At 42.2% G+C, this 26,928-nt stretch overlaps 1 protein-coding gene across 2 annotated transcripts in view; it reads right to left on the bottom strand.

The window, feature by feature from the left end:
- Positions 1-26,928, bottom strand: part of fstl4 (follistatin-like 4) — a 108,694-nt gene that overhangs the window by 41,966 nt on the left and 39,800 nt on the right. For both annotated transcript variants that reach the window (XM_031571451.2, XM_031571452.2), the window contains exon 4: positions 22,001-22,243. In XM_031571451.2, the coding sequence (XP_031427311.1) occupies positions 22,001-22,243 (243 nt within the window). The remainder of the gene's footprint in view (positions 1-22,000; positions 22,244-26,928) is intronic.

The raw sequence follows: 26,928 nt of genomic DNA, 5'->3' as shown, positions 1-26,928 counted from the left end.
TTTTTTCAGTGATTTGTTCTGTTTTTATTAAGATAACGGCATACGTTTTGCCTCGAGCACAAGACAAGTCCCGTTTCCATGCGATATAAAATGGCGATGCAGATATCAACTACCAGTATCTACATAATCATGTCACGCTTCTCCCCTGTGTACTTGAGTTTCAAGGGAGGCTGTCACTGCATCTCTCTCTCTCCCTCTCGCTGGCACTATGGCGTCCCCTCTCTCAGGCCTTCTGAACGATCAGTATAATTAATCACCAGGGAAACAGACAGTCTAAAAATATAGCCAATTACCACACCAAACAGAAAATTAAGAATGTAGTATCACTTAGGTCCTCTTGGGGAATGAAAATGGACAGAAATTAATAATTGTCATATTAATAATTCATCATGCCACGCATAGCAATCCAAAGAGTAACTAATTACATGCGACTCAGTGGCACAACAACATGTAGTACGCTTCTACATTTTCATCAACTTTAAAAAAAGGTCTTCCATCAGTACACACTAAAATGGGTTTAAAAACGATGTTTTAAACACAAAATCTATTTTTAAATATGCCAGTAAAAAGACTACTTTCTACAATTGCCTTCAGCTCACAAATACTCTGCCCCCGTCAAATGTTTTCAGTTGTCTGAAATATCTCTGTCAAAGTCAGGCTACTAGCACTCAGAACTCCCTCATTTAAACTTTGTTAAGGTGTTTGCTAAAGGCAAAACAAGCGCAGACACTGCCCTTCTAGGATGTCAAGCCTAGCTAAAGAAAACAGGTAGTGATATATACAGCCCTGTGCTATGTAATCAATTCTCTGGAGAGGCTCTATGATACCCGAGTTATGTGCAGTAATTCATCCATTCACACTTATCAGCAGGGCACAGAGCACAGCCTAAGAGCAGAGAGGTCTATTTTATGACCTTCAGTTGGGTGGGCAGTATGTGATCCTCACATGCCCTGTTAACCTCATCAGTAGTAGAAGTAACCTTTGTAGTTCACCACTCTAATAAACTAAACCTAATAAAGGCTACTAAAATGAGAAAAAAAATACTTCCTGAAAATTGTTACCATATAAAAAGCAAACTGTGAATGTAATCTTACTTAGTTATATGGTCAGGTGACTACACCCTACACACTGTTTCTTTGAGAGTGTGATTCAACTTGGCGCGGTATAGTGTGAAAATAACGTATTAAACTAACTATATTGCCGACCATCTTATCAAAGACATAATAGAATGGGGGAACAAGGCAAATTGAGGAGAAGACCATCACTTGAGACTGCTTAAAATCTAGCTGACACTGCTAAAATTTAATTGGCAGTATCTCTAGCAATATTTTACATGAAATGCTGTGTTAGATGGCTAATTTATCTGTGCAGTCTCATTGGTTTTCCTCTCATCTGCTGAAGGAAGTGATGTAACACATTAGAGGCTAAAATTAAAGAACTGTAAAAATAATTGGAGTTTTAGCTCAGGCTGCCCTCACAAGACCCGGCATATGGGGCCTGGAGATCAAAGAGTTTAATCTGGTCGCTGCCAGGAGAACAGGTGTGTCTGCCAAGGGTCGGCTCATTCACACTAACGTCTTTGTTCCCACGGCACGGGAAAACACTGCTGGACCACCGGTATTATGGGAATACACCATCAGGAGACATGGCCATTCAGAAGCCTAATTAAAGAGTCATTGTTCAAGTGCAATACTGATCGACACATCCTTAAACCTTCAGTCTGCGACTTTGCTCAACTGATGGTCTGAGTTGGTGTGCCTCTCTCATTGGTTCACATGGAATGATGGAAAGATGAATGATGGATGATGGAATACTGGGTTGAAAATACAAAGACTAAAGCAAAGATTTCAGAATAGTAACCAAGATGACAAAAGTGTGACAGTTCAGCGAGACAGACGGGAGTGGGAATGTCACCTTACGTTACAACATAAACTTTTAAATAAACAATAATTCTCTTAATAAACAATTACAGAAGAAAAAGAACAGAACACATGTCCATCCCTGGAGGAAGGACGGCCCAGGATGGGAAAAGGCAGAGAATAAATTCACCGCAACCTCAGGCCTGCGTGTGTGTGTGTGTGTTTGTGTGTGTGTGTGTGTCCTGTGTCGCCTCCATATATGCACGTGTGTGTTCCAGTGTTTCGTGTGTGCCATTAAAACCTGACAATTATTACAATTATTATCATGAGAAGATTAACATAATTGTATGCACTGTATTATAATCGATGATTGTGTACGATAACAATGAGTCACTCTTGATATGTAATTAATAATTGAATAGGTCGGTTAACCTAGCTAGCCAGCTAGTTAATGCTAGCTTATGAAGCTGCATAAACAGATGGCAGTATCTATGGCAACATGGCTTATGTGTGCTAACCCTAACCCTAAGGACTATTTGTTATTTTCAATACACGTCACAAATCAGTCAGTTTTAACAAAGGACTGTGCTCTGTTTATACATATTAGAGGAAACTAAGAGCTGTGATCTAAACTCACCGTTCTCATCTCACTTGTGCGAGTTCTCCCTTCTGCTCAGGCAGCTGCACCTTTCAAACCGGCACAAACTGCGCAACAGAGCCACTGCCAGTAACCAGTCACTTTATGATTTAATAAGGGGGTGACTCTTTGACTTTGCCTTTGTTTTTTTTTGTTTTTTTTTTTGCTGTATGCCTTCCGATCCAAAATTTCAATGGCGTGTGTCTGGGCTGTCGGCTTGCCAGAGATTTTTACCCCAGCCAGTAAATAATGTAGCTCTCTTGGAGCCTTGCTTTGACCCACAGGGAATTCCCCAGATGTCTATGCACCTGGTAATACATTTTAAATGCTGCCAGTTGTCATGCTTGCTTGCTTTAATTTACAATGGAAGTAAACAGGTTTAAACTGCACCTTGTTTGGTGCAGTGTTATCAATCCTGGGGTAATAGTTGCCTGTTACCGAAGGGTAACTGGTGACTTTGGAAACTATATATAAAATATATAGACTTTATATATATATATTATCCCTGTCTAAACAAAAACAAATCTGAAAAATGTATTGAAAATGTATGAATTGTCATGATAAAAACTGGACGTTTCCTCACATCTTGATTCCGAAATGAGTGCTTCAAAGTAAGCACTGAATGAAATAATAGACTTGCCTCACATCAGACAGGCCACACAGGGCCCCTGAGTGTCATCATGAATTATCGCTAATCAGATCTCAAATTTTCATCAAGAGTGAGAACGTGACACTAATAGAAAGTTTATTCAAAACCATTAAATATATATTTTCTGCTATCATATGAGCATTTTAATTCACCTCTTATCTCTTCAAATTGGACAACATTAATTACAAGTAAAGTGATTAAGTTGTTCTTTGTGCAGTATTCTTAATATGTAAAATCTTGATTATGATAATTATTTTTAATAGGTATTAAACAGTTCAAATTAATTTCCTTGGTTTGGGGCCCTTTTGTCTATCCTTTTTTAAATGTTCCCCTGGGTTCGTCTTCATTAAAGAAAGACATGAGTTAAGAAAAAATGGATGAAAGTTGGAAGGGCCATCCCCATCTGCAGAAAGCAGCCCATCAATCTCTGGCTAAGTACACTTGTCTAGAGCACACACACAGCACCAATTAAATTCAAAACAATAGATGTGTCCATGCACACACACACACACACACACACACACACACACACACACACACACACACACACACACACACACACACACACACACATACACACACACATATACAAACACACACACACACACACCTTGGAGCGCACCTACATACTGTATAAGCACACACAAACAAGCACAGCACCACATCCACTACTAATTAAGTACCTCCACAGATCTCAATCCTTAACACTTTGGCAATTCTTTTTTTTTTTTTATTCAGGACTTTCAAAATGATTGCATGTGTATTCACTGAAAGAGGAACATTAATGATGGAAGACATATTTCCGAGCGCTGCTTATTTATGGTCTAACTGTATTGTCAGGTGTTGGACGTGTGGTGCCAAACACCCTAATCGGTGAAGAGGACGGATGACCTAGGCTTCAACACCACCTCTGAGTCACTGACATGAAGCCACACCTGGAGGGCGTCTGGAAATCAGAGCATTCCTGACTGTTTGGCATGGACGGCTGCAGCTCTGCCGGAAACAACCAGGTATCACAGCACCTGTCTCCCTGGCTGCTGTGGAACCAGATGCTTCTGTGTATTGCCATCGTGTGAAAACAGGACACTCTGATTGTGACCTTGATTCAGTGATTAACAGCTCAACTGGGAGCCATTGCTGTGGGTTGTTGAGAGTTGTGACTAAGCTGATAGGTCAGATAGACAACTAAACAAAAAGGTCAACAAAAGGATGATGATATAGTGGTTATATAGCGACTCAACATAGGACTACAGCTCAATCAGATCCTTCAGGCGAAGCTGTAGAATGCTGTTTCGCTATAACCACCACGACTTTCACAAAACACAATACAAGCTCCATTGGTGTCTGAAGCACTTGCAAATAAAGCCACAGACGGGCAGCGGAATGCTGTCAGCGTTTTGATGGATCGCTTTTCCGCATGCATTGTAATTCATTCAGCTACCTGCAAATGCTCTGTTTCTCCCACGGCTACCGCTGCTCTTTTGAAGGATCATCATGCGCTCTCTAGCATACTGTCCTCGGGCTCCTGTGCGGAATCCTATTCATCAGAGCCCCTAATGAGCAAAGCCTACCCCTGCCCATAGCCAGCTGAAGAATTGGGAGATAATCCTTAAAATCCACTGAAATATGCTACAAGATCCCAATTACCCACCTGGAAGGTTATGGTTAATAAATATCTGTCACGTTAAATTAACTTAGCAAACATTTGTTCGAACAAGAAATTAAGATATAATACGGCTGCTGAAATATTAAGTACTGTATTATACCATACTAATATTAGACACTATACTGTAAATTGCTGGGGTGGGCTAGCGGAACCTCCACGTGGGACTGTTGTGTCCCTTCACTCGTCAAAACAGGACATATGCCTGCAAGAATGACGCTAACACAGGGTGCTTCATTGCATTGTCTTCGAAAACAGGGACAGAGACAGTAACAGGAAACTAAAGGATACATTTGGTTGCTGTTTTGGGCAGCACATCCCAAGTCAAAAGTCTCCATAACAGAATCTCAACAACCACATCTCTCATCCATGGAATGTTTCAGTACAGAGAAACACACATACTAACTTTAACATTCACACAAAGAGGTGTTTTGTGTGAACATAAAACATTAAAACACTAACTTCCCATTGCAATACTACTGTGCAATATATAATGCATTAAAAACTGTGATAATTTGAAATTGATGGTGAATAAACTACTGATTTCCCCAGTCAGATCAGCCTTGGCACCCAGTTTAGCATTTAGCCTGTAATCATCGCTGCTCGCCTGCCCTCCTTACGGAGCCCCGTCCTCCTAGTGTGACAGGTTGCCACATGTTCACACAGCAGCTACACACAAGGCTCCAGAGTGCAGAAACTGCTTTCCTGCCTCTAGACAAGGCTGCAGGGAACACGCCAGCTTTCTCTCCTCCTCTCTCGTTTCAAACGGCTCCTGTCTGGCAGCCATCTTTGTTCTGGGAGGCCGAGAGGCTCTCGGGTGATGAGCCACCTGCTTTCTCTTTCTGCCCATGGAACTGGACAGGAGGGCCAGAGGGAAGAAGGGAAGGAGATAAAGAGGAGTGCAGAGTAGTCCTTCTTTGGATCATTTATCATTTATTGGCCAAGTGGCACACATGGCATGACCTGGGGTATTTCCAAATGCACGTTTTAAAAACCTAAATGGAGGCTTGAACTGACCAACTGGACTGATCCTGCTATTTACTCTTGTTATTAGTATGAATCTCATCTCCAAATGATCACCATATCTGGCAAGGAACAGCAGCTTTACAATATCAAGACAAATAATGAAATTCTGGAAAGTTCAAATGGAATGAAACGTCACTGTAGTGTATTTAGTGATATATTTGGAGACTTTATTTAAAATTCTATAAATCCTAAATAAAAATAAATAAAGACTAACCTAAAAACAATTTCTCCAATTCAATTCCACACAAATAATGTCTCACTTTAACTGGATTAACATGAGCCATTTTAGGTCACACATTATTTGGATGGTCCCCTATAGACAATCGACAGATGCTCAGATTGCAAACAAACCATCTGGTGAAACTGTTAACTACAATGTATGGTTAATGTTAGGGATGGGTTAGGGATTGGGTTTGGTTAAGGTGATGTTCAGTGAACAATTAGAAAGATTGAACTTGAATTTCAACAAACCATCTATTAAGTCCCTGTAGGCGGACTATCCAAAGGAAGTGTTACCCATTTTTTATTTTTGTCGACCTATAGCCAAGGGAGTATGAGACAATATGAACAAGACAAATGCATACAACACAAGTTCAGGAAGTGTGCCATCAATTGAAACCTTAGCAGTGTGCCTAACTCAAACAGACAACAAAATGTGGGGTCCTAAAAAAGTGGTCTTGTGGCTCAGCTTGTCCTATGTTAGGGAAAGGTTGAGACATCTGAGAACAGTTACTAACTACTGTTATCATCAGATTTAAATGTATAATTCTAATAATATAATTTTAATACTTCAATCTCCCATTCTGCTGATTTTATTGGTGATCATTAAATTAATATTATTACTAATTTGTCGACAGTTTTGAAACCTGAAGATGGTTTGACCAAGTCTCTAGGGTTATGAAATAGACATGCAGATCTTAAATTGAAAGAAACTTTTATTCTTTTGAGGAACATCCACAGATTACTTGTTTTTCACTGCCAGTTTAGACTTTTAACTGAGTGTTTGGCATAAACTTTTTAGCCTATAAGCATAACGTAACAAACAAAAACTAGGGCTACAAGCACATAACTATGGGGCCCCTATCTGTTTTTCTTCTGTACATGGTATGAAAGGTGAAAATAGGAAATATAATGTCAGCTGTTCTTTGATGCAACACTTATTTAAACACCAACTTTTTGACTTAACTTCATGTAAACATGAGGGGGTAAGAGGAACCACCGGTCAACTGAGCCCCAAAGCTCAGGCTCTTGGGGAAAAGTGCTTAGTCTAGCAACCCAGAGCTACACTTCTGCTAATTCACACACATGTTTGTACACACTGCCAGTTCATCAACAAATCTGATACAACTTTTTAAACTGAGATAAATTACTTTTGATGTGACACTGACTGTACCGTTGGACAGGTAAAGAACTGCTTTTTGTAAAAAATAAAAATGCTTACTGTACCACTTCATCCACATGGTCCTTTCTTCCACAGCGAGATGAAAATGGACAATGCAGACTAAATTTAGGGTCACATGACAAAAATGGTGTAAGTTTGCCCAGACACGTGGGGCTCATCTGGCTCATCTTATCCCACTCTTCCCTACGTCATATCATAAATGGTAATTAAGGCTACAGGTAATCATTAAGTCAGTGACAAGTGATTGTCAAGAAATACACAATGGTGCACTTCATGTTTAATAATCATTCAAAATGAAGGTGAGTGCTAAAGCACCTATGCGTAGTTGAGAACCGTGAGCGAGCATGTTTGAGTGCTTCCCTGCCTCTTTCTAAATGTAGTCCATTTGATCTGCTGTGATTAACATGTTGCGTTTGCAAGTCTTTCATGCACTTGCCTTCAATTCCTCTGATAGCCCTGATAAATCAGCATTTTAAATGCAATGCTTCATACAATCATTTTCAGTTTCAGAAGGGAAATTAAAATTCCTAACGTAATGGCAAGGTTGGCCTTTCACAGTAATTGAGGCTTCAGGGAGGGTAATGGAAAAGAAAGAGTCTCCATAGACCTTTAAAAAGAGCATTTACAGAACTTCATTTTCTGTGGACAATTTTTTTTCCTAATCTAAGACGCTTGAAAACAAATGAATGTCATGAAATTGATTTCTCACAAGGCTTGTTTTTGTACAGTAATGTTAGGGACATTTCAACACACATCATGTACTCATAAAGAGCAGACATTTTCTTTTCAGACACCGGATATTGTACACTGAGCTTTTTTTTTTCTTCTACGCCCTTTGTTTGAGAAACCATCTGGACGGTCTCCGCTCTTCAGCCCGTAATACTTCTGGTCGGCTACATGTCTTTAGCCTTATGGCAAAACCAACAGGCTCGTGCAGGCTTGTTTTCCAGCAGGTGGATGCTTCACTTTGTCAATTTCCCTCTCGGCGGGTTCTAAGTACCGCTTGTCATTACGGTGGTTTATTACAGCGATTAGTGCCATAGCAGAGGGGCTGTGAATTTAGGATATGAAATATTTTAAGGACTCAGCTTTAGACTTTACTCAGCACATTAGAACGCCACTTGGGTGCCCATTGACTGAGAGCTAATTACCCATATTTGTATTATTTGATATAATCACAGGAAAGAGGGAGGCGGTTGTCTTTGTCTATTGCCAACCAAAGGAAAAATAAATCTCACCAAATAGCCTTGAAAAGTGTAATGGCTGACTCAAACACCTAGCATACTTAAATTCTTTGAGAATGAAAAGGGCTTACACTGAAGCCTTTGTGTTTCATGCGGTATTTTTTTCACCTACTTTCAAGGGGTTTGTGTCATACTTCACTGCTTCAAGTAAAAGGTGTCAACACACAATAATATAATTTAAGTAAATTAAAAACATCTCAGTTTTTTCTCACTACCAGAAAGAAACCTTGGCAACCTCACAAAGTGTAATGTTCCAGGCACAAAACCAACAGCTGAAATTCTCACCCATTTTAAAGCCTTAACCTTTACCGTTTTAATTTTCACCAAAAATAATAATAATAAAAAACAATATATATATATATATCCGTCAGGGGAGCAAAGTTGTGTGCCCAATCTAAAGCAAAACAAGGTCAAAATCTATCTAACAAATACAAAACCGTATTAGAAATATAGATTCAGCATTAATCAGGTACTCATCACGTAAATATTCTGTGGCTTTGCTGGGGTTTTATCAACCATAAATGGCAATCATGCTTGGAGTGGGAACGGGCGGAGTGGGAGAATGCATGCGAGTCTCAGGTAGCAATGCGCCTGCCTGAGAGCACGCCTCGGGTTCCCACCAGCAGGGGCCCCGTCATGTGACCCCCGACCCAGCAGGGGGCTCAGCGCAGGATTCAGGGCCTCTCCCCGGGCATCGCAAGCTGATCAAAGACGCACCGCAACACACAACCCAGCCGCTCTACCAGCCGCTCTACCTGCAGCTTTGGGTTAAAAGGAAACCTGGTGCGGAAAGACCCTGTTTTGAGACAGAACGGCATGTACACCTTCTCAACAGGCCAGTCACTTACTTAGGATGCACTAAGTGTCTGGCGGACTGACTGCAATGCAGACTGTTTTCTGAGTTTCTAGCACGATATTCTCATTGCATCATGTGGTTGTTACGAAATGCCTTAATTGCCCCTACACAGCCCCTGATTGGTTATTTGGCATTTCAACTGTGAATTGTGGTCTATTGCTCTTTAATCGCCCCGGCTGAGGGGCAGATTTGAGTGGTCACTTGTCTGCGCTCAAGAGACACACATGCAGCAAGACTGACCAGAGATTGGAATATTATTAGAATATTGGTGATCATTGTAAGGCGGAATACACTCTGCTCATGATAAAATCTACAAAATGGATACCGAAAATTTCCAAAGTCTGTCAAGAGGGTCAAATGGCTGATCTCACTGATCTCATTCCTTCTGTATGTCTTCCTCATCTCATCTTTATCTCATTCATCTCAAGTTTGGGTTTATCTCATGTATACAGGTCCAATGTATGTGGTCATTTAAGTACATTTGGTCTAACTAACACCCAACCTGTTTATTCAATTGTTATTATTTGCAGTTGCTATTTACTCTTCTTCTCATAATTTTTTTACCTTAAATTCAGTTTGACTGATATTACAATATTTAAACTTAACGTTTATTGTATTAATAAACTGTCCATTCATTAATCATCCATGTAACTCCTCGTGTGCCATGCCATTACATTGTGCTACTAGTTTATATACTACTTGGTAATACTTGAGGTCAATTAATAATTTCATGGAGTCAGACTTATCATGGATTTCTGCAATATTTACCACTCTAATGCGTTCTACAGTCCCATAATGTTCAGACCATAAACCTTACAGCCTGGTGTGCTTTTCCATCTTCAGGAACATTTTGGCCATTTATTTACATTCTTAACCAAAAGGGTTGTTTGCATTTAAAGAAAGGTTGTTCAAAGGTTACTATCTTCTAGCCTCCACTTTAATTGGTTTCGAAAATGAGTTTGTCCACGCGTCGGGTGTAATTGGAATTAAACACAAGCATAATACAGTGTGAAAGGTGCCATTCCTGCTGTTTGATTAATTGTGGCCTAGAACATCTGTGGTGTTTCATTAGATTTTATACTTTCATGCATAAATGGGTTTGTTTGCATATGTGTTGTGTGTGTGTGTGCGTGTGGTGGAAGGTGTGTTTGAGAAAGAGAGAGAGAGAGAGAGAGAGGGAGGAAGAGAGGTGTAATATCTCCATGTAAGTGTTATATTATTCATAAGAGATTTATGGAGCGCTAGCTTGAGAGTAACTAAGGACACAGTTCTCTCTTATCTTCATATCAATTTACAAGTTATATCCCTGTCCTGAGAGCTCCCCAGAGGGCCATAAAGCACATTATGGCGTAATATGATATGAATTACCTTAAACCGATCATTTAGAGCTAGACGACAGCTGTAATGACACAGTGTCCTACGGAGCTGGTCAGGATGAGAAATATGTTAGTCTTACCTGCTGTTGACATTTACTTCTGATGCCCTTACCTGCTTGTAAATCTGTAATTAACATTGTTGATCCTGGTTTGCCTCTTAATTAAATCACTGGGATCTGCAGGACAACTCGGAGCAGCTATTGATAATGGCTCCCAATTAATTGCACTCTTGTACCATCGGTCTAGTTTTTGCCACAACGCACCTGTTAGAGTAATTAAGCACTGAGCCGATGTGCAGTCAGTCACATAATTGTCTGACTGACTCAGTCCAGGGAGGAAATCATGTTTATTCTGTTCCTGCTGTAGTTTGTTTCAGCCTTGGTCAAATGTGAGGCCAGTCTCCACCAATCAGCGCTAAGTTCCATCAAGCCTGAGCGTGGAAAGCATATCTGTGTGAGAGGCAGTTTTATTATGATGTTACCGGCTAAAAGCCATTTCTCATGCCTCAGAAAAAAACTCTTTGTGTGTGTGTGTGTGTGTGTGTGTGTGTGTGTGTGTGCATATTCTTTGCAGCACTGCACCACCAGGCAAGTTGTGCAATGGCCTGTTTCAATGAGTCTGCTGCCCGGCACAGAAAATGACTAACTGTATTTTCACAGATTATTGCAGACCCACTGAAGCCTGGTTTGGGGGGGGCACCTCTGGGATAAGGATTCAGGTTAGCGGGTGTAGCATCGATGCAGAGTCAGCGTGGGTGGAGGGGGGCAGGCCTGCCCCGGGGGTGTGGGCAGAGCAGAGGAGAGCCGAGTTCAGGCCTCGGGGCGGCCAGGAGAAGTGGTTCAGAAAGAGGCTCCCGGTGAAGCGCGGTCCAATTCTTTTTTTGTGCGCTATTAGCAGGAGGCCGAGCAGAAAAGATGGCCCTGTCCTCTTTCGGTTTTGATGTTGCAGCGGGGAGGGGAGGGCTGATTTTCCTGTCATTGGTTCTGCTTTTTCACAGTCAGGTCAGCCTTGTACTGACTTGTGCCCAAACTACAAAAGTGAAACTCTTTTTGTTGTTGTCCGCTTTGATGTTGTGTTCTGCTTTGGTAATTCATATTCATTTCATCCCTGATTTATGTAAGTGTATGTAAAATGAAAGTAAACAACAGCAAGAACAACAATTACAGCCATAGTCAATGGTCTCATTTTAAAACCTAATTTTGTTTTGATCTAGAGGAACACCTGATGTTGTAATTATCGCTTACATAAAAACATTTAGCTGTTTCTCAGCAATCAGCATTAATATTATAACTACTGCAGAATGTGTGAGGTTTACCTGAGTGTCCAAACCATGAAGGTAAGGTAACTAGGAAAGACTTACAGTATCTGTTGCGTTCAACAACCATGTTCAACACTAAACATTTCAGCAGTTCCAGGTGGAGTTTGCCCCTTATAATTAAAACCACCAAATATTATTTATCTATCATGGCACTACAAGGACTACGTTGGAAACATATTCCAAGTTCTTCACATTTCTTTGCAGCCTACAAAAGTCCGCTTTTTCACCTGGGAAATTACATTTGGTCAGGCCCTTATATACTAAATTGAACATTCACTTTTTAATAGGCAAATAAATCACAAATGTACTCCCTATGTGGTGCAAATAATCTAGTGATGGCGGTGAGTAATTTCTTATTCACCACATATACCATAGCTATTAAACATGACAAGCAAAAACTGTGTCTATGTGTGCAAAAGGTTGTAAAAAGTCAATATTGTGCACAGATATGTACATTAGTGTTAGTATGTGTGTGTGAGAGAGAGAGAGAGAGAGAGCAAAAGAGAGAGTGTGATAGAGTGATAGAGAGAGAGAACAGTGTGCGTGTGCCTCCGAGGAAATCCATCACTGGCATAAAAACAATAACATGCGTGGATAACTCCCTAAGGCAGTGTGGCGTCCCCCCAGGGGTGTGTGCGCATGCCAGCTGAGCAGCTCTGGGTGTTTTTTGCGCACGCTACGTCTCTCGAGCCACGATGCCAGGGCTCTCTAATGAGACCAAAGGCCATGACGCCACTAGATATTAGCGTCGATTTTTCTCCCGGCTCCCGTGGGGACAAGCAGGGGAGGCCGAGGGAGAGGGAGAAGGTCTTCTCGCCCCGCGGGTAACGTTAAAATAATCCCTCTCGAGTCTCCGTTCAGGAGAGCCGTGGCCTCATGCCGGAAAAAAAAACGGGGAAGTGAAAGATCGAGAGAGCCAAGAACACGATGAAGCGGTTCTCCGGCGCGATAGATAAATGCAGCTGGACCCGCAAGCCGCTGTCGAGCTGGAACTTGTTTTATCTTAATGGACACCACTGAGTCATTCATTAAGCCGTGCGCAGCTCCAAATAGGAGCTGGCGCCCAGGACCTGGGCCTGATCTGGGCCTGATCTGGGCCGGAGTCTGGGGGTCCTTGAGGGACGTGCCCTTTGTATTTCATTCAACACCACTCCCGCTGGGTTGCAGCAAAACTCCAGGAGAGAAAGTCATCAGCCGAAGTTGCCAAAGGGGTCAGAGAAGGTCATCATGAAATCTCTCTTTTTAACTTCAGATCCACGTATGTACTCTCAGCCCTCATATACGCATAGTCAAAAAACTGTAAAATACAACAACAAAAAAACACAAAGCTTTCAGTGCAAAGTGAATATTCCATGGCAGTGATGATCAGCTTTTGTAAATTTGACTTTCAAATAGCAATTACGTTCAATCTCTCTATTTAGATTTTCTGGCTTGCGTTAGGCCTACTGGGAGCACGATGACAAGGGACTCATCTGCAACCACCCACAAAAGACAGCCATGTTAAATAGGACACAGAGCCACTGAGGCTGGGGAGACTGATCAATTAGTCCCTCTGAAAACATCTCCCAGACATCTACCTGGCCAACAGATACCAGGGGTGAGTTTGGGGTCACAGGGAGGGGTACCTGAGCACCATGACAGCTCAATCACGCCACCACTGGTGCGCACACACGCGGCGGGCGCCCCTGGACATGCGTCCAAACCGACGGAGTGGAAAGATTCCGTCTGACAGGCCACATTTCTCGGTCAGACGGAAGGCTCTTCTCCCCACAAGGTCAGGGGAAAGGCAGACAGACAGACAGAAAGAGGGAGAGAGGCAGACAGACAGACAGAAAGAGGGAGAGAGGCAGACAGACAGACAGAAAGAGGGAGAGAGGCAGACAGACAGACAGAAAGAGGGAGAGAGGCAGACAGACAGACAGAAAGAAGGAGAGATGCTCTGACCTCTCCAATCTGCGCAAGACATCTTTACGAACGCCATCAAACATCAGTCCGCGCGTCACGCATTGGTAACGTGGCGCGACCGCATGGCTTGGCCCCTTTGCCAGGACAATACACTGTCAGAGGCTCGACTTCACTTCCTTTATCATGTCATCATGGTCACAGTTCAGCGCTCTCGAGACTGCATCATATCACACACACACACACACACACACACACACACACACACACACACACACACAGTGAAAACGATCTAAATAAATAACACACCTCGAGGATGGCTCTGGTTACTTGAGCCACAAGGCTGTGCGTGAAATTGAATCCCTGGGCGTAGTTTGAGAAGATGGTGGTTTTGGTTATGGTTTTTAATCCAGCACAGGATATGCATGAGTACATATACGGCTCAGGAGATGCTAGTCTAGATATAGATAAATTGCTTGTGTTTTTCCGTGTGTTTCAAGGCTATAGGGTATTTCCATACACGGCACGAGACCACACTGAATAATAAAAGCCTTTTCTTCTTTTCTTCTAACAACAGAAGACTGATAGCCTTTGGCCTTCCTCAGCTCCAGCTATCTTACAGAATCCTATCTGCTTAAACGTAAGCTACACCCTGGGGCCACTGAGATGCTCACCTCGCCCCTGCTGCTGGATAAATAAAGTGTTATGTCTTTTAACACACACACACACACACACACACATAGATATATATATACATACATACATGCATACACATACTCACAGACACACACACTGAGAGAGACATTATCTCTCTCACACAGACACTTTTTCTGTCCCCATTTCTTTTTTTCATGTGTGATGCACATGACTACAAAGCGCTCACACATACACACTGCATTAAAAATATGCTCCCAGACATTTTTCACTCAGGACGTTTGTGTGAGTATGTGTGTCTGTGTCGGTGTGTCGGTGTGTGTGTGTGTGTGCCCGCATGTGTGTGTGTGTGTGTGTGTGTGTGTGTGTGTGTGTGTGCGTGTGTGTGTGTGAGAGAGAGAGTGATTTTTCCTTCTGGTCAGCTTCTTTGCCAGTAGATACTGCTTAGAGCTACAGTCAACTTTCAACTGATTTTACACAGGCCAGGGAATTTAGCAGCAAGCCTTCAGCATCGCTCTGTATATACCTCCAGAAAGAGATGGATAGAGACAGGACAGAGAGAGAGAGACTAAGTGAATGGGTGAGAACGAGTGAGTGAGTGAGTGAGAGAGAAAGAGAAGGGTGGGGGGGGCCTAACAATGACTCTTACCGAATGCTGGCACACAGTGACTTCATTACTGGATTGCAGTTGAGAACGCAACTGAGTCCTGGATGTTAATTACTTTTCTCCTCTATTCATAATTGAATTGAAGGTCTGACAGGAATGTAATATGTTTAAATGGCAAAGTTTTCCAAGTTGCACCCAGCTGCTGCATTGGCCATATGTTTTAACACAACCATTAAAGTGATGAACAGAAGGAATTCAACGGGCCAAATGAATTCATTCGTCACCTGAAACCCTCCCCTTGTTCTTGACCACTGCCAAGGGCTTTCAAAAGTTTGATTGCATGAGCCGTAATAAAACTGGATAGCTGCATTGCAACAGATTCTAAAGTTCTCCGAGAGGCTCTATTAAACTCACATGGGAAAGGAACGAAAAACACATAGTGTTGTTGTTGTTGTTGTGGCTGTTCTGCTTGATTGCATTTGTGTACAAGGTAAACTTGCCTTGCCTTCTACAAATACAGTTCATGTATAGTGAATGAAGCTGAGTAGTTTTCTACTTCGTGTCTGTTGATGTTAACAAATACTGTTTATATACGGTGTATACTGCAAGCCATTGTGATGAAGAGGGAAGCATTGCTGGCTGTTACTTAGTGTTGGATACTCTGGGAACATCACAAGATTCACTGTGAAAAAAAAAATAAGCTCAGCTTGCGGTACTTTAGATCTTTAGAGAAGCTCACTTTTCTACCTGGGAAAGCAAAAGGTGGTGTTATGACTTTAAAAGGATGCCTCTGGTGAAAAGCAGACTAAAAAAACATTGTGTTTTTTAGTGCTGTCTGGAGAGAAATAGCCCTCAAGGATTTTTGTGTGATAAAAATGTGTGGTGATGATTTCTAAATATTTGGATATATTCTCTTTGAGCCTCACTTAAATGCCACATATACTAGAAAACAAAGGAATGAGATGTAAAAAAAAATCAGATTATTTAGTATTTTTAATATTTTAATATTTTTTGTAATAGTATTTTAATATTTCTTGTTTTTGTGTATTCTTATGTCTAGATTTATACTAAAAGAGAATTTTTACGACCATACTTTAATCCACACTAGAATGTTATTGAAATAAATTGTCATGCCTTGGTTTGAACCTTTGAACTCTATTCCAAAATTACAAGTTCTTGTTAATATTCAGAACGTTAAATCGTGAGTAATTCTGTACTATTGCTTAAAGCTGAAAAGAAAACATTAAAAATGTGTTTACCATTCCTGCCTGCACACACCGATATTCTACTCCCTCAAATTGCCCTTCAACAGGCCTATGCATGAATTTAGACACAGGCTTTCATTTAGAAATGCCATCTCTGGGCAAAACGAACGGCTGATCAAACAATTGGGCGCAACAATATAGGCCTACCTGAGGTTTAATATCATGTTCAAACACTATTTCAAACTGAGTGCAAGGCAGAATAGCATAATGTGTAAGTAGTTCACTTAACTTTTAAAGAGATAACAGTTACAGATCTATCTATGCTGTGAATATAAAGCGAATGTCTAATACCAAGCTAACTTCACCATGGCCGTCAGTCCAAACGTGACCAAACGACTGGGACATTGAGCAGTGGTTGAGGCAGACTGTGCATAACATTAAAGCACCATCAGGACGCCAGAAAAAGCAAAAATAAGTTGCAATTTAACATCAAGGCTTATTTTCTGCAATTATATGTACATTTATGTAGAAAATATGCAGTGTTGCAGGAGAATGCGGTAAATTGCTTATTTTATGATGAATTCGGAAATCGCTGAAAACTGGAGGGACCGAATAACAACATTATGACCGGCATGCCAAAGTCTCTTAGCCATGAATAGGCATCTCCTTTCTGAGGAGATTATTTGGTTTGTTGCTGATTGGGGGCGTGTTTGCCTGTGACAGGGAGAGGATGAGCCTGTTTGTGTACAGGCCTTCAGGGGTCTCTGGCTGGAGGGAGGTGACGGCAGCCTGCCTCTGAACAAACGCGAGCATGAGGCGGAGGAGGAGGAGGCGAGCAAACAAGGGCCAGTTGGATTGTCATGCCTCTGAGGGATCCCGTCACAGGAGGGGCACACAACACTAAGCCCACTCTAACGCTCTTTAAAAAAAGCGGATTGTGAGAAGTTTGCCTTGTTTTGTCTCTGATTAGCACGGAGGCATGGGAAGTGACAGCTATTTGATCTGAATAGGAAGCTCAGAAACACTCCCCACCACAGAAATCACTATTGGGGACGAGAGGCCTCCAATATGAGTTACTTCACTCCAGCCACACTTTATTTAGAGTGCACTGGTTTCCCTGGAAATTCACCAATAAGTAGACTGTAGCATATATTGAGTAACGACGAGTAATGGCATACTGATACTGTTAGTGTGATTTGGGTTAGTGTGCATGTGAGCATGCAGTTGTGGTGAAGCCTTGGTCATAACTAGGTTATGGCTACTGTATTTAATGTGTATGACATGCATAATAAGTGTGCTTAATAGTATAAGTGCAACAAGGGTACTCTACTAAAAAGTGTTACCAAACTCCTTGTGCCATATGGTGGCCAACAGAAGTTTTCCGCTTTTCCTGCAAGAGAGTGATGTTCATGAGGCAGGGGACCGGGACGGGACCAGGGGACATTTCTAACTGGGACAGAGCGTCCGATTCCAACAAATTCCAGCAAATACTCTGTTATAATGAATCTGTGGGGACGAATCAAGCTAATGAGGTGACCATGTGACCACTGGGACCAGGAGACTGTGCATATTCTGGATGGCTAAGAGCGATGGGAGTCATTTGGAGGCTCGTTAATAACAAAACAATAACAAATAAAGCGCTGTCGAGAGAGTCACGGTCGTGTCACACCTGGCCCCACGCTTCACAATCAGACCCTGAGTGATAAATGGACAAGCGGGAGGCTTTTATCAAAGGTGGGCAAATTTATGGTCTCTATTTTAGCAGCTCCTTGTCCTTGTATAGTAGTGACTCAAAAGGTATGAACAGGAAGACGCTAACAAACACTAACATCAATGTTATTTGCATCTCCAAGTACTATGTGAAGATTAAGTCTTCAAGGTTTAGATTTAGCCTTTCCTAACAGCTTCAATGGGAGACTGATTGGCTGAATACTGAAAACGGATGTACACTTCCCTTTGCCATAGCAGGCACTTCATGTTTAGCTCATTATGCTTCTGTTTTGCAGCTTGATCTAAGTGCTTCGGACACCTCAGGGTGCAAGGTGTTGATGATGTGCGTCAGGTGGAGGGCGTAGGCCATGACAAGGCAAGGGCTCGAGCCGGTGGAAGCTCCGATGCCTAATGCAATAACTAGGCCCTACATCATCGGAAGCAAGTGAAAGGATAAGAGCAATCAAACGCCATAAGCCAGCACACACCTCAGGGGAGAGGGTGGGGAGAGCGTCTGCGGAATGTCAGCAAACGTCTCCGTCAGGCCCGGAGACTGATCATTATCCGGAGTGTCACGGCGAGGGCCCTCTGTGTCTGGGGCTTGGGATCTAAACTCGTCATGACCCCGGCGTGATTAATTTGCGCGTCGGTGTCAGAGTGGACTCTGGCAGTGGCACTGGGCGGGCGGAGAGGTTGGGCGCCAGGTTCAGCCTGGAGGGCCGGATGAAGCGGTCAGCGCCGCGGTTTCTCTGGACCCCCGCTGTGCAGCCCGCCTAAGAAAAACAGCCTGGTGCTTTGTTGTGCGCTGCCCGCCACTTTAGCTCTCACTGAGATGAAAGCTATTCAAACAGCCAGCACTGTTGCCTCGTTTTACATTGTTTCAGCGAGCGCGGTTTTAATCAAAGAGAGGTCACGGAAAAGGGCGACCTAAAGTGCCAGAACTCTTTAATTATCAGCAAAGACAGAGAGGCCTCTTCTTCGCAACAGTTCGAAAACAGGAAAAAGCTGTTGTGTTGTAGAGTTTATAATGGAGTGGATGTTTTTAATTACGTGGCACTGTGTGGGAGTAAAAGCGCTATCTGCACTTATCTAAATGAACCCACAGAGATTGGACTGGTTGTATTAATCCGTCTGAATATTAAGTTGGTGGAAATGTGTGCTGTAAATAGTCATGTATGCATGACTGTGTGTATTGGTACACGTTTGTGCGTTTGTGCATTTGTGTGAGTGTGTATGTGTGTATGTGTGTATGTGTATAGGTGTGTATGCTTGTGTGGTTTTGAATCTTCAGTGGGGAAAAATAGATCCAGATCTTTGTTTTATCTATGAAATCATGGAACCATCTGTGGTTCCTGCAGGGATTTTGATGGAAGTCTACAACGTATAGTAGCCAAGGATCATAGAAGGACCTAGAACCTCAACTGTGATCCGCACATGGATTTGGCTCACCAAACTCAAATATATCTATGGCCTGTCAGAGTCACTAAGGGCTGCCCAACCATCACTGTGAAATTCACAGGCCTTCACGGAGACGGCCACAATCATATCTGTAGCCTGTCAGAGGTTACAAGGCAGAAGCCAAAGGCTTACATCAATACTATTGAATGCTTGGGAGACTGCAGTCTCCCTCTATTGGCGTCAAAAAAGGCATGTTGAAAGAGTGCCTGTGTTTAAGGGGAAAGAGCACAGGGATGTGCTGGAGGTAGACAGGTTGGGAGCTGGCAAAGAGATGGTGGGGGGGGGATCAATAGCCCCAGGCCTAGCCTCTTCCCCACTCCGTTCTCCTCTCCAATGTTCACCTCGCCCCAATCTATATCTATTACAGCTGAGGCTGGCATGCCATCGTGAAAGGCCCAGTGGTGATGCCAGAATAAACAATCAGTCCAATAGATAATGCCAGGCTGGTACAGAATTGCTGTGCAAGTGGACAGGCTTTGAGATCAATGACAGACAAAAAAAAAATATTTGATTAAAAATTCCTTTGCAAATAGTTGTGTGCGGCAGATGTCTAATGTCAGATTCAAGTAACAACTGGGAACCATTGTGGAAAGAGATCAAATATATGTTTTAAAGAGTACAACTTTTGAGTTGTACATTTTCATTATGGATGACCATTAAACATTAGCTCCATTGTGATAGCTCTGTCAGCAGTCAGACAATAACTTCTGCTTAAAATCACAGGGAAGTGTGGGTGCAGTCAGAAATAATGTCTCTCAAAGAATATAATCCGCTTGTTGCCCGCACCATTGCTATGGTTACATTAGGGCACTCTAGCAGTCTAAAGGCCTTACGGTACCTGCTCTCACATACACAAGTATTCTGGAATGCTAAATGAATCTGAGAGTCTGTCATTTAGAATTTACTCAGAGAAAATCTGTGGGCTGACTTATAGCCTGTGTGTTTGCAGACAGGAAAAAAAAAGCTCTGACACAGCATGTCTTTCAAATCTCTTTACAAACAACCTTGCATTCCTCCATGCTTGGCCTATGCATTCATCACCTGCTCTGCCTCCACCTTTCCCTCCTCTGCCTCCTCCCTATCTCGAGACAAGACACAGAGGGGGAACAAAATCAGCCCTGACATTTATGTGCTGCTGCTTATTTGAATGCTTGTATGGAGTCGGCCTGCTGGTGGAGCAGTGATAGTGTGTAATGTGGCGACTGAACACCTGCCTAATTTGGATTAAGCATGCATGGCATAATCAGCTGGGGATCTTTTTCCCTCTAATTTGAAATGACTGAGGGTTTTTTTTTTCTCTCTCCCTCCCCGGCGTGTTTTTCACGTTTCTCATGTGAGCACAGCCACCCCACTAGTAATCCCACGCTCGTTTCTTGCGACACATCGGTAAACGCCAGGGTTTTGCCGAACGCCTCTGATCATGGGGAGGCTTTATCGAGACGCGGTGCAAATGACCTTGATTGGCGCATAGACCCCACACTGCTCCGCCACACATTCAGTGTAACTAATTTCAATCGAGTACAGAATGTCTTTGCAATTGCCAGTCCGTATACGGTCAACAAAATATGACATAGAGCTACTTGTAAAAGATGACATTTAAAATATCATCAGGAGGAGAGGTGATAGTGGTTTTTATTGCCCTTTGTGATTTATGAGGTGTAGAAACTGAGGTTAGAGAATGGAACAATGCTGGTCAGTCGTCTATGGATGAGAGTGCGTTGGATGGAAACTACGCCACATTCCAGAGTTCCCCGCAGACATGAATCCACAGGCCACGCACGGACACAGTGGCGTATAATTACAGCATGTTTATACCAACACTAAAGAACGGCTTTGTTCTCGTAATAATTCATGGCCACAGAAATGTAGTAAAACAGAAAATAAATCACTGTTTATGGGTAATTTTAATAAGGTGAATATTTTTATTTAAACTCGCCATTAATCGTAACTCTACGACTCATGTCCACCCTGCTGGGAAAAAGCCCTGTTTTTATGAGAGGTTTTAACTGCCTCCTGCTTCAAGCAGTTTGCTGAAGTATGTTAATCTACATGCTAACCTGAGGTCATGCTGCTTATCGTGTTTCCTGTTTTCTTCATGGGATTTTATGGTGTTCTGCTCTAATTAGAATCAGTAAGGCACTTAAAATACAGTTGGTGCCCAGCATTCAATTGAAGCCATTAACATAGGCAAACAACTCCTTAGGAGATAATTGTAATTAGCAAGTAAATAGACAAGTAAGTCATTCCTACGTAATGGACTAAATCCAAAACTGATCAATAGCAACCTCCCACAATCAACAAACTGCAGACGATTTATTATTGTATGGCTGAGTGAAAAAGCAATGCATTTTTTTTCAAGCCATTTAGATGGTCAAGAACATCACAAAAGAAATACCAGCAAAAGCCTCCGTTTCAAGGTCACAGAGAGCCTTACCTTTGAAGAAGCAATCCTTGCTGTGAACAACGTATATTCTTTTCTTCTGGTGGCACGAGGTGCGATACACTTCGCAGTGGTTCTCATAGAACCGGCCATCGGAGCCGCACACGGGCACAAATGTGGGGTGGCATTTATCCTGGCACACACACTCAGCCTGACCCGTCTGCGATGCCACCACACACTGGCGTCCCCTGCCACAGAACTTCCTTCGACAGGGTCCTCCATCTGCCTCATGGGTCACTAGAAAAGAGAGTGCGCTGTGTTAGTGCCCTGGTCAGTGTAAAGTTGAATGGCACACACGACAAATAGTAACTGAAGGCTCATCTGGTCATTGGGAAAACATGCACATGAACTTTGGGTCACACACTCAATTAAATAATTTCACCTAATGCATGTTTCTTTTATTTTCATGGGGTCACATATTTTTTTCTGTTTTCCATGGCAACCATCCAATTAAACCATTTACACATTACACGGTACATTTAAATGAGGAGGATTCTAATGAGATCTTTTAAAGTCTTGTACTGTTGGCATATCGAAAAGCGAGCAAAAGGATTTACGCTAAAAAAGGGACAACATCAAACATGGCACCATCTGATCTCACACCTTGCCTCCTTTCCCATGCAGGTCAGAACAATAGCTCCCCCCCCCAGCACCACCTTGCTCCTGACACTCCCCCTGCACGGCCACCACCTCCGCGGCTCTGCATGCAGAACCTCCCGCTCCCCGCTGATTTAATCTATTTGCACTTAAAGCAGCACAAAAGCTGCTGAGGCTTGCAGCCACTCCACCTTGGACTGATCTTGCCAGACCCTGGAGCCCCGAGGCGACCACGCCTGCTGGGATCTGAGCGTGGATTTATGAGCCGAGGAGCGGGAAGCAGTGGGCTGTGCCACACTGTGTCTGGGGAGCAACCAGGGCAAAGCTCGGCCCCTGCCATCCCCCTGCTTGCTCTCCCTCCCTACACAAACCCAGAGGTAAATGACAAAACCAGCTGTCATCCAGCACACTCACTGCTGTTCCATAAAGAAATGAGAGATGCACCCAGCTGTTGCACTGAAATTGATAAAGATGGCTTTATACTTCTCTTCTCTTTGTGTCAAATCATAAGACAAGGGAGATTAAGTTCCCATGCAGGTGTGCACTGCAGACAAGGCATCTGACTTGAGTGCACAGGAACGGATCAGAACCAAGGCAAACACACGCACACACACACACACACACACACACTCAGACACATACACGTTTATACCCACAGACAATGTCTGCTTATCCAGTTCACTAATTGTTCTCTGAAAATCATTTGCCAGAATGCAAATACTGCGTCTCCCGCGTGACCTTGTTGTCAATGTCAAGGTCAGAGACGATTACTGGATCGTTTGTATTCTCCAAGCAGTGCAGATTAAATGCTTAGCTGGGTCCAGCAGGCCTGTAGATTTTTTTTCTTCTGTTTCAATCTTCCCCTCTTTCTCATCTGGTTTTTCGCGCCCCCCCCCCCCCCTCATTTTTCTCTCCACATATTGAAGTGCAGAGTACAAAAAAAGGCTGCTGCTCAAATCTGCATGAATTGGTAATTGCCCAGTAGACACTCTGACAGCAACAAGAGCTCTTTCTTCCCTCCCGCAGGCCGTGTTCACACCAACGGCTCCAATTGTTGATTGCCCAGCAAGTGAAGGAATCATTCAGTAATCCTTTGTCTAAGCAGCTCTACAATGGTGATGCACATTCACCGAAAAGCTTTGGACCAATTTGAAGATGACCAGCTGAGGAGCTGACATTTTCCCTCCCAGCTCCTTGCCTTTTGTCAAGCTGTCTATTGTAATTCCCTGGTCCAAGACTTTGTTGGTTATTCACAGTCTTTGCAAAATTGGCCAGAATATAATGAGGAGCGTTTAGACGCTCTAATATGCCGTCTCTGGGGTGTACACAAAGCCATTTACAAAAAAATAACTTTTATTCCACATAAATGCTTTTGATCACTAGGTAATGTGCCTAATTGAATCTTTTCTGGTTAGTCACCATTCAATAATGAGTGTGTGTCTGTTGTTTCTGAGACGTTATATTACATTTTTAATAAACATCTCTCAAGACATTTTTTCCCCTTAAGATGCTAACGCATGAACACATCCAGGTTTTTAAAGCTGTGATGAAGTGTCTCTTTTTTCACCTATCACTTCTTGCAGCTACGTTCTTGTCACTTTCTGTTAGCTTGATTTCGTCAGTCAGTGCATAACCTGCCCATATTCAGTACCACTGGGTCATTTTTTCATATCTAAGTGAACAGTATGTCAGTCAAGTCCTACGGCATGATGTTCAAGGACATGTTTGGCACCAACAGCCAAACTCCTTTTGTGTACCCAGGGCAACACTGTGAGATTGACAGAATCTGTTTAACATTTAAAAGGAAATTCATATAAACTTTCCAGGTTTACAGCACCACAGAGAGAGAGAGAGAGAGAGAGAGAGAGAGAGATTCTCCTCAGCACAACAGGACCCTGCCAGACAACTTCAATTAATCACACAAAAATTGTAGGACTGTTTCCCCTGGTCTATGGCTCCCTGATGTTCACCATAAGAAATGTGTGGAAATTAAAGCCTCAGCCCATTATTTTCCCTTCTGCTATCAAGCTGATGTCCGGCTCTGACATTTGCGGACATAGTGAGGATGTTTCGGTCACCTTTTAAGGGCTGCCTCAAAAGGACCACGGACAAATGAACGAGAGACCTAGCAGTCTTATGTCCACTAATCTCCCAGATTATTCTATTTGCTTTGAAACAAATCAATGTAATTACATTCAGAGACATCACGTCAAGCACTCAGGCTTTCTCCGCTCGCCGTGACAAAGGCTGGCAAATTGTATCTGTCAGGCACACTGCGTTTGAATATCAATTGAGAGCAGTCTGTGGTCTAAAAGGATCTACTTTCCCCAAAAGTTCAGTTCTTTACAGATCTTGAGGAATGATGAAGATAAGAAACCTTTAAAAAATGTCTCATTATGTGAACTTCTTTCAGGCGTTTTATTAGGTTCTGTTTTGCTTGTGTGATTTCTTGCCAACCTAATTACTAGTGTCACTTAAAAGGTTACTATGCTATCCAGGGGATGGAAAAGTTAACATACAAACTGAAATTGAAAGAAGAGTTATTTGCTAGGAACTGGGGAAAATGGATACAAAATGAAACATATGTAGACATGACTGGATAATAAAATAAAATATAAATATAAATTATATTATATATTAAAGGACCCATATAATCATAATATGGCTACTGTAAAGTCTCCTCCTGTTAAAGGCCAGGTTCACCCCACCCCCTTGTATTTCTTTCTTTTTTTTTATTAATTTCTTTCTGTTAACTTATTTCCCCATGTATGTTTTTACCATATTCCTGTTACTTTATGTACAATTTGTTTGTGTGTCTTACTTCCAATAAAGACAAAGTTAAAAAAGAAAAAAAAAGTTACTATGCTACTATGGTTACCAAGCTACTATTATCTTTGCCTATAATAAGCCAAAGTTATTTTGTGTTCTGTTCATAACCTTCTGTGGTAGAAAATGCAGTTTGAAAAAATAATGAATCTGACAACAGAAGCTGACTGGATGAATATGTGGTGCACCCTAAGTTTGTACACCCCATTGTCTTTAACAAATGGCGTTAGGAGGCTGAGATTTCTTCAGTGATAGTAGCTATCAGTAACTGTTGAATACTGAATAATGCTGCATATTCAGCAATAAGAGGAATGATTTCTTCCATGCAAAACAAATCTTTCGCCCAGTCTCAAACTAAACAATCTAAGAAAGAAAAGAAAGGACAGTACCATAAAGTGTCATGTTGGCCCCAATACACAAGCATAAAGTATGCAAAAGTCCCAAATGGTTTAATCCACAAAATCATCTGATTTCATTTTAAATTAGGCGAGAGAATAGGGGAGCTGTGGGTGAGTCCGTGCACATGGGATTCATTTCTGCTCCTTCTAAGGATGCTGTCTGCTATCACTGGCAGGTCCTACCAAACCTATACAAATTCATGTTCTTAGAACTCTACTCACATAAAAATGAAGCTGAACTGAGCATGAAGTGTGATCGTTAAGAGGGAAATATTTGTCAATAAATACATTCTTACACTGACAAGCTGTTTTATTACACGGCAGCAGTATCCCAAACCAATGTTAATGTCTGCAAATGATCTTTGCCTGTCTTGGTTTTCTTCATTTTTCTTATTAATCTACTGTGAAGACCGCTAGTTAACAGTAATTTTAACACTTAGTTCAGAGTTTGTGAACCTAAATTAATTTGTAAACGATTGTGATGCATAGACCTCAGGCATACCCTGAAAGACCACTGAACTTCTTGAACTTGCTGTTCAGTGAATGATGTTATACAATAAAGTCCCAGAGGGAAAATAAATCTCAAGGCCATTGACCTACACAAGTACCATCTCAATATCTTCAGTGAGTTAGTAAAAGTGAATGGCTTTCCTCTCCCGCAAGAATTATAAAGGATGGTAATGGAGAAGGTAATCAAGTGAAACTATGAGCTAACTGCCTGCTCTGTTTATGACCTTCTGCCATGCTGTGTGAGACTGATATAATGGTACTAATTTATTAGTCATGAATAAAAAGCCATTTACTCTGCAAGGGAAGTGATCATTGGTCAAAATAAAATGAGCCCAACACTAATTGATTTCGGTGCAAAGCGGACACTAAAACGTTAACAAAAAAGACAGAAAGATAAGAAAGAAAGAGCGACAGAGTGTTTCTAAAAGCAGACAACGAGTGGAAGCATTGTGTGGGGATGACAGATTTAAGTAGGAGTACTCCAACTCCACTCATGTTTAGAGATAAAAACAATATCTAAACGGGAAGAGGAGATAGGTCAGCCTAGGTAGAAAAAGAGAGAGAGGGAGAGAGATGAAAGAATGCTGTCAG

Source organism: Clupea harengus, chromosome 8 (genome assembly GCF_900700415.2).
Source record: "Clupea harengus chromosome 8, Ch_v2.0.2, whole genome shotgun sequence".
NCBI lineage: Eukaryota > Metazoa > Chordata > Actinopteri > Clupeiformes > Clupeidae > Clupea > Clupea harengus.
The sequence above is the reverse complement of the archived record's forward strand: the minus strand, read 5'-3'. Positions and strand labels throughout refer to the sequence as shown.